Below are 15,623 nucleotides of genomic sequence, written 5' to 3'. Positions count from 1 at the left end.
ACCCAAACCATTCGATGATTCTCTGATGTGGAGCTGCTGCAGCTGCAGCCTCCTTCCCTGGAGGAGTGGGCAAAGAAGGGGGCACGCACCACATGGGGGACTGGGGTGAACACGTGTAACCCGTGTGGCTGTAAAGGAGTCACACATGCAAAGCTGTGAAATGTTTATAATTAGTTACAGAAGGGTACTTAGACATTTTCAGGTGTCCAGGAAGACTTTATAAGTGTCTGAGATTGTTGTTTATCTTCTGTACTGCTCATGCTGATTCTGAACATATTCACTGATGGATGGTTAATTACATGTCATCAATAAATTGACAAACCTCACCCATCCTGACTTGCTTTAAAGCCTAAGAGTTGAGCAGCTTTTCTCTGCATTGTACTGGTAAGTAGGCACAACTCATGTGAGTCGTAGGCAGCAATAAGATTTTACTGCAGCATTGATGTGCATGTTGGAGAAGCTTTATGACTTTGTATGCAGTAGCAGCAATTAAGCGTACATCTTAGTCGCCAGAACCAGGTCTGATCTGGAGACCATGTGGATAAGCAACTGCTTTATGCCCCAGTTCCATATTGATCATCATTAAAATTTTAATTCATATAGATTGGGAACTTTCTGAAACGTTGCTCCTTCTCCCCCCCAGCCAAATGGAAATTATTTCATTCCTCCCAACAAAGGTTTTTGCCAGGAACCTATGTGCAGGCTCAGCAGAAGAGATTTGTGGTGTCCCCAATGACAGAGCCGAGCAAACAAACACCTTCCCACCCCAGATCACTGCTTTTCACCACGGTGTTCATGTCCCGGATAATTCCTTTACCATTAGCCTCTGCAGGATGGGTCTTCTCCATCTCTCTCCTTTGAACTCTTCAACTTTATGAATAATGAAACTCCTCAGGAGCCTGACAGGCAGCGACTGACTCCAGACCAAGTGATTCAGTCTGGGCTGCAGTCAGTGCTGCTCTCAGCAGCTCCTCGTTGCGGTGGTGATAACCTCAGGACGTGCCCTTATCACTGCAGGTACCCTGGGTGGCTCCGGCGAGTCGAGCACTAGCCAATACCCCCAGCTTGAAAGCATCAATTAACCAAACTCATGGCAACGTGGGAACCCGCTCTGTTCTGCAGACCCACAAACCCCAGTGTTTGTCATTGCTATGAGTACGGATGAAAACCCCAAATGTCTCTTTTGTAGGATTTTGATTATTTTAAATTAAAATGAACACTGGCAGATACTTTTTTTGACATCAGTTGAAAAGTCACGAAACACTAACGTATGTATGTATACCCCCACACATATGTAGATGTATTTTGTATATTCCATTTAGGAAATCCCACCTGTCAAGCATCTTCTCCTTCTGCATCCTTAATGAAATCAGTTTGGTGTTTTTTGTTTTTTGTTTTTTTCCTGGTACTGTTTTATTTTGTGTAACCAGAAAACCGAATCCATAGAACTCATTTCCCATCTGTGGCCATCAGTCTTCTCTCACACAAATAAAAGTATGTTTGGCAGTTCTCAAACATTCAGTGACAGAAGAATTCAATTTTTATGTTCTATTCTTTGTATTTTATAGAAATCTGAATGCTTTGGATGATCGTCTGTTACACTCCCACGTGAAATTTATTTAATCTGATATCAAAATGAGAATCAACAATAACAGCCCATCCCTACTGAAAAGCAGCATCACTACCAGAGCTGCTGTGGGGATGCATTGACTGAAGAAGAGAGGAGGAATTGTTACTGGAAGAAAGAGTGCCAAATGGAGAAGGAAGCTCAGGAAGGTGTTACAGAAGATTAACGGAAAAGAAACAAGCTCAAAACCCCAAATCTCTCACCACTTCTTTAACTGTTGCTGCAGACTGGCATGTCTGCACGGGACGAACCGGTGCCTGACTTCACTGCAGAAAATTGACAGCGGCAGGGCTGAGGAGTTCCCAACTTGCACATCCGTGTAAAAATACCTCCGTGCACAATTTCATATATTCTCCAACAGATACAGCACGTCAAGCCAAGCAACCTGAAAGTGTTGATTAATTTGCCCCCAAAGCAGTAAAAGTAAGCCACCATCTGTTATTCTTGTCAGTTCTTTATTGGTTTTCATCCTAGACTAGCACATTTACAGCATACATGGGTTGGATGAACTAGAATATATAAAACAGTAGCCATATGTTTATGATATATTAATACTGCCCAAAAACAAATAAATAAAAATATTTCAATGCACAAAGCTTGGCAAATACAATTGTGTTGGGACAAAACAATGTTGTATTATACAATAATTTTACATGTATAAATGAAACAAAAGGCAACTGTGCTGTAGGTACTTTCACAGAACATACACAGAACATACTTGGCAACTTTTTTTTTTTACCTTTGTATGTTTTATAATTTAAAAAATTACTCAAAAAAGAACATTAGACAGAACTTCATTTTACAGTAATCCTTAAATTTGCCTCTCCTGTGCAACAGAAAAGCTTACTTCACCCCTGTGAAGTCTCCTATGTGGATTTCAAGTTTCACAGTTTTTCGATGAACTGGTCAAGATCTTACTCTTCGTGATGCCCTTTAAAACAAGCCATTGACGTGCATGTACTGACACCGTTGTATATATAAAACGTTAGCTGGACGATGAGGTTTTACATGTAAGCGTACTAAAATCAGAATATTTTAAACAAAATAATGCAATACTTGAGACCGGTATGCCACCACTTTAAAAAGGTGAGCGAAAACCATGCATATAGAAAATTCGGGAACTTTTTCTGATTACACTGGTATACAAAATAAATAAAGGCTCACTAAGCTCTAGAGTAGGTCTAATGATTGCTGGCCACAACCTAAGAGAGTGGCTCTGCTAATTGTTACAACAGACCTCTCGGTATTTGCTTCTGAAGCAGAACATTGGAAGGTTTTTAGTGTAACAATACAGGACTTAAAATATTAACTATGTTTGAAATATACAAAATAAAATCATCAACTCATAAAAACTAAGGGATACAAAGAGTATAGTTTATACAAAAATAAATGTAGCATTTAATAACGGGCCAGGGACTGAAGGTTGAGCAGAACTAATGGAATAACGCCTAAATAAATCCCACTGAAAAGTTTTTCCACTGTATATTTGCTTACAGATTTGCAAAAACCCCAAAATAAAAGCAACACGTTTATTAGTTGGAGAACAGGTTCATAATGTTTCCAAGGGACTGTTCTTCTACAAATGGTTTGTTCAGGACAGGTGCTAGAAAAGCAGTGAATTTGCACAGAATTTTTTTGCTTTGTTCTCCTAGAAAGACTGAAGTAATGGTAACGACCTAGCTCAGCAGAACTCTCTTAACTGGCGTGGTGACATGCTGCTCAGTGTTGGACTGCAGAAAGCAAAATGCAAAAACTGCTAGGCTTAAAACCCCCAAACCTGTATGGGAGCAGAATGAACATGACTGATAGAGCAGTGACAGCACAGACAAACATCAGTGCGAGGGAGAAAGAAGCCAGCCATATACTTACCTGGCTGCTGCTACTCTCACAAGAGCAAACGACCAGATTTTGCTGTTCTAGAAACCAAGAGGGGGAGGGCACAGCGGGCTGGAGGAAGCCAGCTGGGAATGATCTAATCCTGTTAAAATTTGGAACCTAATGTTTAGCTGCTTTTTAAGAAGGTATCTCATCTTCGAAGGCATTCTCTGGGACATGATTTGCAAGGAGATCTGTTGAACATTTTTTATCAAATGCCATCAAACTGATCGCCTTAGTCTTAGGCTCGAGCACATCTGAGGGTCTTGTGCACTAGCACATGACTTTCTACCAAAACGGGACATTGCTATCTTCTTCAGAAATATTCTGAAAATAGTCATGCTGCCCACACATGATTCTGAACATTCAGTAAGGTAGAACGCAAAGCTATTTTTTACAGTCCTAAAATACCAGAAATAAATTTTTGTTACGGAGTAACGGGGATGTGCTGGGCACTCTGAGCATTTTCAAATTGACAGATACTGAAAAACAAAAACATCAGTCAAAAAAATGCGACCCCCTGACATACTAATGCTTACAATCCAGAAGCGATTATAAAAAGCCATGGATAAAAAATGTGTTAAATAATTTACAGTACCATGAGACGTACTCAACATGTTAGAGTTGGGAAGGGCTGGGGGAACTGTTGCTGGCATCAATGGTTAAGCATCATGATGTTTTTGAAAAACACTTTTTAAAACTGGTTTAAGATGTTTGCTAAAGTCCTTTTGTGCTGAAAATGACAGGAATTTGTCTTTATTTGGACAGAACTAGAAACTAGACCTCATATGCCTTTTATGTATTGTTATTTTCATTTATCAAGATGGTATCCTATATACAGTGAAACAATTTCGTCTCCTGGCTTTTATTGTGCTGATTATTTTTAAAAGTTAAACACCTGCTCCTTGATTGTAACAATGCATTCTACAGTTATTAGACTGCCTAGGGTCCAGTCCCTTTTTATTTACAACTTCTGAGTTTTACTCTGTTTTAAAAAGTTTATGAAAAGCTCAATCTCACATCAACTCAGTATAAAAAGATGTCGTGTGAAACAGCTGCCTAAATGCCATTCGCAGAGTCCTTGCCCATCCAGGAGGTACCTAGCGCTTCGCAGATAGGTAGTTATCGAGTAGCACAATATCTGGTCATCTTACATACACTGGAGGCTATTTAAATGGGCACGGTCATCACACTATTCTCAAGCTAAGGTGTCAGAATAAGTGTTACTACAGATCCCAACTCGGTAAGTAACATGCTCTGTATAACCTAGTGAAACGTACAAAAAGGTTATTTATCTCTTCTGGATGACAAAATCAGGTGTTAATCTAGAGTGCATCCACACGTTTTAATGGAACAGCAATTAAAGGACATGGTATGCTTATGTTTCAACTTTTCCATAAGTTCCTTCTGGAGGCCTGTAATACTTTGGGAAAGCCTTCAGTTGCAGGGAATTAAACGCATACTTGCGACATCCAACATTCTTCATTGTATTTTCTCGCCGACAACCCTCGCTGGGGAAAAAAAACAAGCACAAAAAAATGACAGCAGTAAAAAGGAAAAAGAAAAAAAAAAAAAGACTTAAACTAAGATGAAATGAACTGGTTATTTTACAGCATTAAAAAAAAAAAAGTTGGTTATATTTAATGAGCGTTTAATTAATTTGCCACTGCAAATATTAAAAATGATGACTCATCATACAATGCTAGTAAGAAGCACACAGAATGGACACATGCTATGTCTGGTTGCTAGTTTTGCATTTCTAAAAAGCAGCAGTGCGTCTACTGAAAGAGTTCTTTTAGGGAGGTTTCATGTATTTCCAGGTATACTGTTGTGGAGTTCACATGCCGCTTCATCGCACAAGGGATCCCAAAAGATTGCTTAAAAGCAGTTCTGCTAATTTATTAGTACATTAGGCTGAAAAAGGAAAATTGCTGATCTCTCCAAAGGAGCTTTAGAGTAATTCTCTTGTTCCCTGCATGTCGCTGTTATCAGAACTTACTTAAAGATTAGAGCTGATACAAAAATAATGGCTTTCCAGTTATCTCTGCATGCATAAATGGACTTGAAAACCAACGTACTTTAAAAAAAAGAAAATCTTAATCATGAAATAGCAGCTTTGTGTGGGTGCAAAAGAGATTGGCTGCGTTGGCAGCCATCACCCCAATGAAACAAAGCTGTGCAGAACATAGAGCTTAACTTCTACCCAAGGTTTTGGTGCAACTGCCCCACATTACAAAGAGGTACTGTGCTACGATAAAAAAACTACTCCAGTTATAAGGCTTCTTTACAATTGTAAATCTACATCAAAGTTCCTTTGATTATACCCAAAACAGACATACAAAGAGGAAGCACTGTTTTAAATATATATTATAAATCAAATTAGGCTTGCATGAGAACATCTTTCCCTGATAGAGAACTGGAACCTAAACAACCATTTAATAGTAAAGGCTCATGACCAAGTGTACAGTACACGATCTTATGGTGGAAATCTCCTGTTACTCCTGTCCTGGAGGTGGCTGCAGCAGGTACCAGGTACATGGCAGTCATCTCTTTTAAAAGGAGGGTTTGGATCCTGGTTCGGTGTGAAAGCTCTCTGCTCTTCCTGAGCTCATTGTTCGTCCAATTTTGGTTAATTAAACCCACTGTAGCTCTGTCACATATGTACCACCTAGCTTCATAAAGCATTGGCACCATAACTTTTCATTCCAAGAAACAGTTTATGTCTCAAATTTGTCTCTACAGTGTGTTCTGTGACGGTCTTTTATAGAATGGACTGTACCTTATGACACCGTCTCTATGACGTTGTTTTGTGTTTTACAGGCACCCTCCCCAGCTGCTGCAGACAAACAGATTAATCAAGAATTAGCAGAAAATATGTTTCAGCGTAGTAATGAAACCACCAAGCTTAAATAAAGCATAACAGGATGCTGACTGAGCATTTTCAGTCGGAGGTGGATCATCCTGTTCATTACCCGTTCCACTGCATCTGGTTATTGACCACGTTCAGACACAAAGACGTGTTTCACACCATTTCACGTGCCATGGTTCTGCCAGAGGCACGTGGGCAGTCTGCACTGCAGCGTTTTAAATCTGAAACCCTGAGTGAAAGCACAAACCGAGCTAAAAAGAAAGCCAAAAACTTGCCCCTACTGAAGTTTAGGAACCCCCTTCCCAACACGTTGTTTACAAAGGGTTGAGGCTTTCTTTCTAAATTCATTTCAGGGTGGCCTTCAGGCCTAATCTTGCCTAATGACAGTCACGAGCAAAGCTTCATACTTTATTTAAAACAGATTAATTGTATCAGGGAGTTCAGTGGAGGTGCTCCAGTTACTTTCACATCTTGTTAGACTGAACCCAGGACATTCAATGCATTGCTACAACAAGGCTATAGTGCAACCTGACATTCCTTCACTGTGTGAAAAAATAGATTTTGGTACACATAGCAAATGAACCAGCCTTCATCAGAAAGAAGAAATGATTCGTACAAAGATGCAGTGGTACTGGGTAGCAGCACAGGATGTGGAAATGACCATCACCACCATATTATTATTTGAAATCTCATCAACAGTAAGGTTTGCCTAAGTTCATTAAAATTAAAAATAAATAGGAAATAAATAGATGTCTTTGTGGGCTTTTTTTTTTTTATCCTATTTTAAAAACAGCATTTGAAGAATAGTGAGAAAAATACCAGGAGATAGTGTACTGTACAGTCTTATTTCATGAAGACACAAATGTAAATATGTACTTTAATTAATCAGAATTTTTACCAAATTCAGGAATTGATTTTATCTTATTTCTTATTTTTTTTAAAGCTTGCCTCTTTCAGGAGATTTCAAAGTTTATTAACATTAACAACACAAGCTGCAGCTATCTATGTTTTCTGAGCGAGTCAGTAATAGTAGAAATCAGAAATCACAGTACTACAAGAGTTCTTCTCAAGTCATCAAGCCCAATTTTCTGTCATCTCAGGCACCAAGCAAAGTAAATCCCTTTATGAAATTAGCAAACTATGTTAAATGAGGTTAGGTTTTTGATGAACTATTGCTATTGACAAGATCTTCCAGACCACTACATCAACAAAACCCTTCAGTTTAAACAGGCATCTGCCACGTTGGTGTTAGATATAAATGGTGATCAAATTTCTTCTACCATCGTTCTGCATGACTAAGCTAGGTAAGTTTCTTTAGTATCACCACTTACATAAACGTTAACTTACCATAATTCATTTATCTCTAAGTCACCGCCTATCAACATCATAATTTATTAAAGCTGTCCAACACTTAACAGTGAAAACAACAATAATATTCCAGCCTAGTGTCATTAACACAAAGCCCAATGGAAAACCTAGAACCCACCTAAATGAAGGAGCTAATTAATAGCTTCATTTTCTCGCCTGAAATACTGAAGACTAACTTCAGCAGGATGACAATGACCCTGTTCCAGAGTGAGTTATACAACAAAGCACCTGAAACTGATAATGGATCATTAGCAGGCTCTGCCGATTACATACTCTCCCTAACCACAAGTCATTGTGTCTTTAATACATTACAAAACGCAGATCTACAAATATAATGGAGTAATTCTGCATGCAGCGCACCGCAAGTTGCATTTGGAGCGGGTACACTAGTCTACTGGCACATACTTAACCATGAGAAAGGAACAAGACTATGGTTCTACAAACTGTATAGTAATAATGTAATTTGGCTATTATGCTTTGAAATGAAGGTAGAAATTTGTTTATTTCTTTAAATAATTTTTTTTATAATTTCTTATAAACCCCACCCATATTTTTATTTTTCTCTTCGTACCTCGTAAAAATGAAAGGCAAGATTAGCATACACCTTTGATATACAAAAGATACAAATTTTTTTTCAGAGTTCCTTTCTCTGGAATACATGAAACAAATAACACAAAACTATATTTGGTAAGAGATCTTCAGGCCGGCTAAAGTAACGAGGTAACAGGCCAAATGTCAGACTATGTTACAAGCACTGAAAGCAGAACAATAATTTAAAGTTTCAATACAATTCTTTTTGATAAAATAATTTGATGTATATTTACAGTTTAGTACAATAGAAACGTAAAATTGTAAGGCATAATAATAATTCTTGGCAGACAATGCTATGACACATTCCTTTGTCCAGCAGGTACCAAGTGGCAATACACATTCAAGCAGTATTTTTTTTGTTGTTGTTTTGTTTTTGTTTTTATTTTAACCTTATCTTCACTTGCAACGTAATCTGGCCACCAGGTATGCTATGCTCAGGAACAGCCACACAATCAGTAAATTGGGGCTGAGAGCTAGTAAAGGAATAGAGTAGAGGAGGCTGGGATCTAGTCTGAAATCTCGGATGGGCACCAAGCCACTCAAGTTCTTCTGGGTGACTACCTCCCGTGTTCCAATGCTGTGAAAAGGAAGAAGGTTGGGAGGAGGGAAAATAAAACAGAAAGGAAGACGGACATGCAAATGAATGTATAAAAAGAGATGGCAACACAAGGTGGTCAAGAAGATGAAAAAAAGATGGAAGAAGCCACAACAAAACCAGAATATGAAGTAAAGAAAGAGTGGAAAAACATCTCAAAAATATATATCAGCACAATTACAGATATAAGGAGAGGGAAAGAGAATAAAAGAGAAAAATAAGAAAGAAGTACTGTAGTCTACCGAAAATAAACACATGTAGGTTGAACATAAATGGTTTTCCATGTTCATTCTTTCAGATTACCAAGCAATATCCCATGCTGCTCTGCCATGCTCCCGCATGCTGCAAAAAAGTGGAGCTCTGAAAAGCAAGCTGAACATGAATAACCATTGTCGTATTTGACCCTTTCAAACATCTTTCCATGTGAGCTGCAGTGAAATACTTTAACCTCTTAACTACTTGCTCAACATATGAACATAAAAAACAAAACACCCAAACCACCCGCTTGTTTTTCAGCTTCAGAATGAATTCAAGTGTGTATCAATACACTTCCCAAAACACTTCAACGAAGTGCCCCAAGGTACATGTGTGAAGGGAAGAGGTTGCAAAGCCCATCTCGTTATGCCCCTGCTTCCTACGTTGCTTTGAGCACAGAGGGCCTTATCAGGGGACTCGCTTCTTCAGGTAACCTGCCCAGTGCAATTTTGGGTTTAGATTACAAAATCAGTTCCCCAGAGTTCTCACGATGGCAAGGAAAACTTTGTACACCTGATGTATTGTCAGTATGCTTAAAAGAATGAAAAGGCAGCAGTGCTTCGGTTTATTCTCCAAGATTCAGGAACAATTCTGTGTATTGGCCCAACTAAAAATGTGTTTTCATCATTGCACGGAAGTGAGAAGCAAGGGGAAAAAAAAAAAAAAAGTGCCAGAAACAACCCTACAATCATTGAAGTCAGAGAAGAGGGCAGGAGGTGCTCCAGGCACCTGAGCAGAGATTCCCCTGCTGCCCATGGAAAGGACCAAGGCCAGGCAGATATTCATATGGAGGACCCCACAACCTAATAGCTGGATATTTCCTGAAGGAAACTGCAGCCTATACAGCAAAAGGATCCTGTAAGCAAAGATGCTTTTCTTCTCTGGAAACTTCCCAGCAAAGAGCTGAAATGCTTCAAGCCTTGGACTCTCACAACTTCTTCCCTGACCTTCCAACTGGCCCAGAAAATTCAAAAGGCTTCAAGATTGAACCAAGCCTTCCTTTTTGTAGTACAGCTACATAAATCAAAGGTCGCAGTTAAAAGAAAAAGGAAGTTTTTTGAATGCCCTAAAAGTAAATTGCAACTCTTTCACTTCCTGGATATGTCATCTAGGTCAGGTCGTCCTGTCCATGTTGAAATGGTTTTGGGTGGAGTTGGGTTCCTACATATTTGTTTTGTAATCCCATATGTCTCCTCAAGCTTTGTTAATTCTGTGCCATTGTTTCCGAATAGAATTGGAGAATGTATTAAAGAGAAAAATAACAACAAATCACATCCTACCCTGAAAATCAATGAGATGTGAGGAAGAGTGATGGGCTTGATGAAAACCCATCCAATCTTTGTATTCCATCAGGTCTACTCAGTATTTGTTCTGTACAATCCCTCTTGGTCAACAATTTAACAGAAGAAAATGACACATCTTTCACCTAGTAGAGCAAGTTCCGGATGCTGCTAGAACATGTCAGCCAAACGTTTTGATTAAGCTGGCCCACTTTCAACATCCCAATGTTGGTCAACATAAAGCTATGTGTTTCTTGTGTCAATGTTTTATTTCATTTTGTGTTAAGTTGAATTGATGGTCCAAAACAATGTTATTATTAATCTCTGTCTCTACTGTGACCATGACTGCAATAAAAAATATTAACTCAGTAACCAACTTAAAGAACCTATCAAGATTTCTAGCATTATACTTGTTCATTTTTTATTCAAAACTTACTAAACTGTTTTAATAACAGCTTTATTAAACCTGTGCAACAAAGCTTTTTTGTTTCAGGTGTCTAAGTCAACATGTGTAGTTTAAATAATGAGACATCTAAGAGACACTTAGCTCCATTTTTAAGTCAGTAACTTCTCCCTCATAAAGCTGTTCCAAGCTGTCTTTATTTCTAATACTAAGGTTCAGCTGGTCTCTGGATACACAGTTTTCATGTCCTGGAGTAACTGTGTAATGATCCAGCAAAAAATGCAGAAAAAAAAAAAAAAAGAAAAGAAAAAAGTCCACTGACATCCAGTTAGATGTAGAAACTAAAAACAAATTTTTACTGTGAGAGGCTGGAAATACTACTATATGAGACATTTTCCTTCTAAGTTACTGAAGAGTAAGAAAGGGTCAAACAGCAAAAACATACAGAAAGGATAAGAGAATTGAACACTCTAGAGAATTTGGTGAGAAGACACACAGTACAGTACATTCAGTAAGAGTGAATGTTGAAAAACAGGACTGAACAGCATTGTTGAACTACATTGATAAAGACTAAAGCTAGATTTCTTATCCTTTCTTTTGGTATGTGAGTTACGGAGTTTTCCAGCAGTGCTTGAAACAAGGCATTGAACAACAGTAAACAGATTTTTTTTAGTACAGTTGTTAACTCTGCAAACATCTCTGCTGCTTCAGAATACAGAACATCGTTATATTGATATGACAACAGCACACTGACACGCTGTGATGAAATTTGGGTGCTGTATTGTGAAACACTCACACTAACGTTTTGCCCAGTGAGCAAGGTGTTTCACTGCTAAAGAATACATGGTGGCAAACCAGTGCAAACTGCAGGTGTCTATGTTTCAAAGAACAAAATACAAGTCACCTCGGACAAACTTGCCTGATCTAGAACTAAGAAACCCACTACTATGACAGTAAAGGCAACCCCAGTAAACAATTTTCAGAGAAGTAGCCCTTTCCTGTTCTGTAAGCTCAGCATTAACTGAAAATGTGTTTTTACATGCTTCTCTGAAAACTTCCAATTCACTACTGAAAACTAAAACCCATCTGATGCAGATCTGGTAACCACCAACTTTACCATATAAAACGCACTAATACATGCAGCAAGTGGGGGGTGAATCCTAGCAGCCAGCTTTGCAGTTTTCTAGCTTTATTTTTCTTTTTGTTTCTTTTGATAGAAACAGACACCACTGCTCCTCTGCAGTTTGCATGGTTCCTCATTTAGGAATAAGGGACACAGTCAATCTCTTACCTCCTCATACACTCCAGAGCCTGGGTGAAGACCTGTGGGGCCATTCCATGTTCATGCTGTAGGATCAGACACTGCTCCAGGGTGACCGACATGGCAGTCCTATCCTTGGCACTTTTACAGCTTGTAAACCGAACACCATTTAGTCTGCGGCATATCTAGAAACGAGATATGAAATTCATCATTCCTTCCTCACATATAACCTTCCATCAGAGAACACACCCGTATTTCTCCTCCGTAGAGATACAAATCTTTTGTAGGACTGTGATGTCAAAAGTTGTCAACTTTGGTACAGCAGTACTTTGTTGCATGTGTTGTAGGGAAAATACTGATGTGAAAATAAAAACATTTTCTTTATCTCCCCATAGCCAGGGAAGCATGGCAGCATTTCCAAGCAACATGCATGCAAATGATGAAATCTGAACATACCAGTAAAAAAAGGGGAAAATACACACATATGCAAAAAATCAACTGAACTATACGAAAATGCTTAGACTAATAAATACCTCAGCAGCTTGCCAAAGGATATCAACATTCTTATTTTTCCTTGCATGTACATTTTGTCCCAGAAATCTTAACAGTTCAGGCAGGCACGTCTGACTACGAGATCGAGGTAGACCTATAATACAAACAACACCAACTCTACTTATTTATCTGTATTCAACACTTTTAGAAAGATCAGTTAAACAAGAAGTGTTCCTATATGTTCATTGGAAAGGCAGACGTGTTTTCTTGAAGCTATCAGAGCTTAAAACTAACCCAATTTTTAATTACTTACTAACACTAACAAACCAGGTTTAATTAAACTCTATTAGAAATATGTATTCAGGTTATTTAAAACTTCAGGGATTCAGAATAGTGATGGCAATATAGTAACAGAGGGGGAAAAAGGGAGAAAGTGTCTTGTATAGTGTCTTGTTTGGTGTGTCCTGGACATACTTGCTTTGACATACTGCTCAGAACTGTGCATAAACATGTAACTGTATTATCCCCTCTCAGAGGTGATAGGATAACATCTATATCTCCACAGAAACTCTGAAGGTATCAGCTTATATTCAGCTCACATATTCAATTTGCAGCCTAGGCAGTTTTTGGTTACAAGAAACACACACTCCAACAGGACACTACACTGCCAAAATTGATTTATTAATATTTCAGTAAGTGGAAATAAAGCTATTGAAATTTTTCAGTATGCCAGAGTGTTTTCAACAGCCATCTCATGCCTACATGCTCAAAGTGCTACACATTGTCTCTCACAACCAACAATAAGTATTAAATAGGTCTTTTTCTTTTTTTTGAGGATTATCTACAGAGGACACCAACTAAAGCTGTGACTGTATAAATACGGTGGTATGCACTGTTAAAAAATGGCTGTGTTAAAAAGTCTCTGCATGGGTAGTATATGAGGTTTTAGTTCGGGAAACCACAAAACATTTATCCAAGCTGGATTGCAAAAATATTTCTGCACTGACCCAGGACAAACAGTGAAGCTGAATGAAGTTTAGGCAGAGGGCAGATTTTTCCCCTTAGTGGTATTCATCTCATGTGGCAGGGAGTTCAGTGTAATGACAGGTAACCGGACTGAGGGAGAAAAGGCAGGTGGACACAAGACTGTTTTGTTTTGCTTTACTGTTAAGGTGCATGTTAATGCCACCTGTCCAGCACTGTCTCCAGCTTTATTCAGAACTTCAAGATGCTTGAGGAAAAACCTTTGGTATAAGGACTAAGTCTTACTGGCAAATGAGAAGCTCGAAGCTGTGGCACCAGTGCTCTTTAAAAATAGAGGAGAGTAAGTGTAATGATAAAACAGAATCCAAAAGCCATGGAAAAGAATGAACAAATTACAGGACAGAAAATAGACTGCAGAATAAAAAATGTTTAAAGAAAAAGGCTAAACCTAACAGATGACCACATCAACATAAGAGGCTTGAGAATCTGGAAAGGGACTGTAGTAAAAAAAAAAAAAAAAAAAAAAAAAAAAAAGCAAGCTAAACCAAAAAGTAGAGGAAGGAACTGACTGAGAAGTATGTTAAGAAAGACTATGGACAGAAACAGGAAGGAATGGCGAAAAAAGTGGAACAAAAATCAATGTTAACTGATTAACTTCTGAAGTTTACAAGAAAATCTGATGCTAGAGTACCATAGAGTAAAACACGGTTTAAAATTTTGCAACTAAATTTCAGAGAAATTATTATGCGCAATTGTGAACAATCAGAAAGAAGAAGCTCTAAGCTGCATCAAAATTTTCTATTCCTGCAATAAACTGCAGTTGTGGAACCCATGAAATTAGCTTACAGGATGTTTGGTACTATTAATAACAAATCAATGAATTCTCACCATTTTGGGGGGCAGCTTATTCTACTGCCTTCTCAAAATACAGTAGCGAGCAGGACATAAAAGTAGCAAGTGAAGTTCAAGCTTGTAGCTACTGTCTCTCCTTCAGGTTCTAGACCTCTCTGTTGTTGGCTGCAGATACAACAATTTCATTCAAGTGCCAAAAAATATGCAGAGGGAAAGTGATTAAGGAGTTCCCCAAAATGTCAGTTGCTCTCTGTACAGGTCATCAACAGAAAATGACCAGAAACTGCACACAGAAGTGCTGCTGCTATGACCTGTCATGTTTTTGCCTTCCCCTCTTACTGCCTACCTGTGTTTATACAATACGTAATGCCACTTAGATGCAAAAGTAAATTTTAAAAAGTTAATCAGACTGAACTTCAAGACACTTGAATCTACTCTACTTAGTACTAATGTATTAAATTAGAGTCACATCTTTTCTTGGAGGTTACTGACACTGGCCTATCATCAATGTATAAGCACCTAACTTGAAGCAAGCAAACAAGAACATCAGCCTGAACTGCTGTTGAACCAGATTTGCTGTTAATTATCCAATACTTACAATCATCAGGCAAAACTTCCTTGAACTGCTCAAAATACGAATTCAACCGCACTAAGCTTTCCATGTTAATTACTTCTTGCAGTGAGGTGTCTCCAAACCTTTAAAAGGTGAAGAAGGGAACAGTTAAACATGAGGTAATCTTTCTGCTTTTCTTCAAAAGGACTTCACTTGGCAATACAACTATGAGAAAACAGTTCAAAGATTCATCTCAACAAATTCCTGAACATTCAAATGCAAAGTAAAGCATAAAAGAAAGGAGTTGCAGAGATTCACTCCAGAAAAAGAAAATACTTGAGTGTGAGGGGAAAAGTGGGAAGGAAGGCAGAAAGAAAAACCTTGTAGAAAACAATACTTAAAACACTTTGGGTTTTGTATCTCTCTTTCAATATATTAGTTCATAAACTAATAATAACCATGGCATCAGGAGACAGGCTTAAGAACTTTGATTTCAGTCATGTGAATGAGAAGTATGGATCCAAGAGTGATAAAATGTGAATGTAATAAATAATCATCAATACTGTGATTCAGCTCACCTAACTATATATACATATATGTATGAATGTATATGTACAT

General features: G+C 38.2%; 1 protein-coding gene across 12 annotated transcripts in view; it reads right to left on the bottom strand.

The window, feature by feature from the left end:
- Positions 1-2,069: 2,069 nt before the first annotated feature.
- Positions 2,070-15,623, bottom strand: part of INPP4A (inositol polyphosphate-4-phosphatase type I A) — a 110,127-nt gene continuing 96,573 nt past the window's right edge. For all 12 annotated transcript variants that reach the window (XM_082776801.1, XM_082776797.1, XM_082776804.1 and 9 more), the window contains 4 exons: positions 15,051-15,148; positions 12,658-12,770; positions 12,155-12,309; positions 2,070-5,013 (listed from right to left, as the gene is read on the bottom strand). In XM_082776801.1, coding sequence (XP_082632927.1) covers positions 4,881-5,013; positions 12,155-12,309; positions 12,658-12,770; positions 15,051-15,148 — 499 coding nt within the window. In that variant the 3' untranslated portion in view covers positions 2,070-4,880. The remainder of the gene's footprint in view (positions 5,014-12,154; positions 12,310-12,657; positions 12,771-15,050; positions 15,149-15,623) is intronic.

This window comes from Aythya marila (genome assembly GCF_965140915.1).
Source record: "Aythya marila genome assembly, chromosome: 1".
Lineage (NCBI taxonomy): Eukaryota > Metazoa > Chordata > Aves > Anseriformes > Anatidae > Aythya > Aythya marila.
The sequence above is the reverse complement of the archived record's forward strand: the minus strand, read 5'-3'. Positions and strand labels throughout refer to the sequence as shown.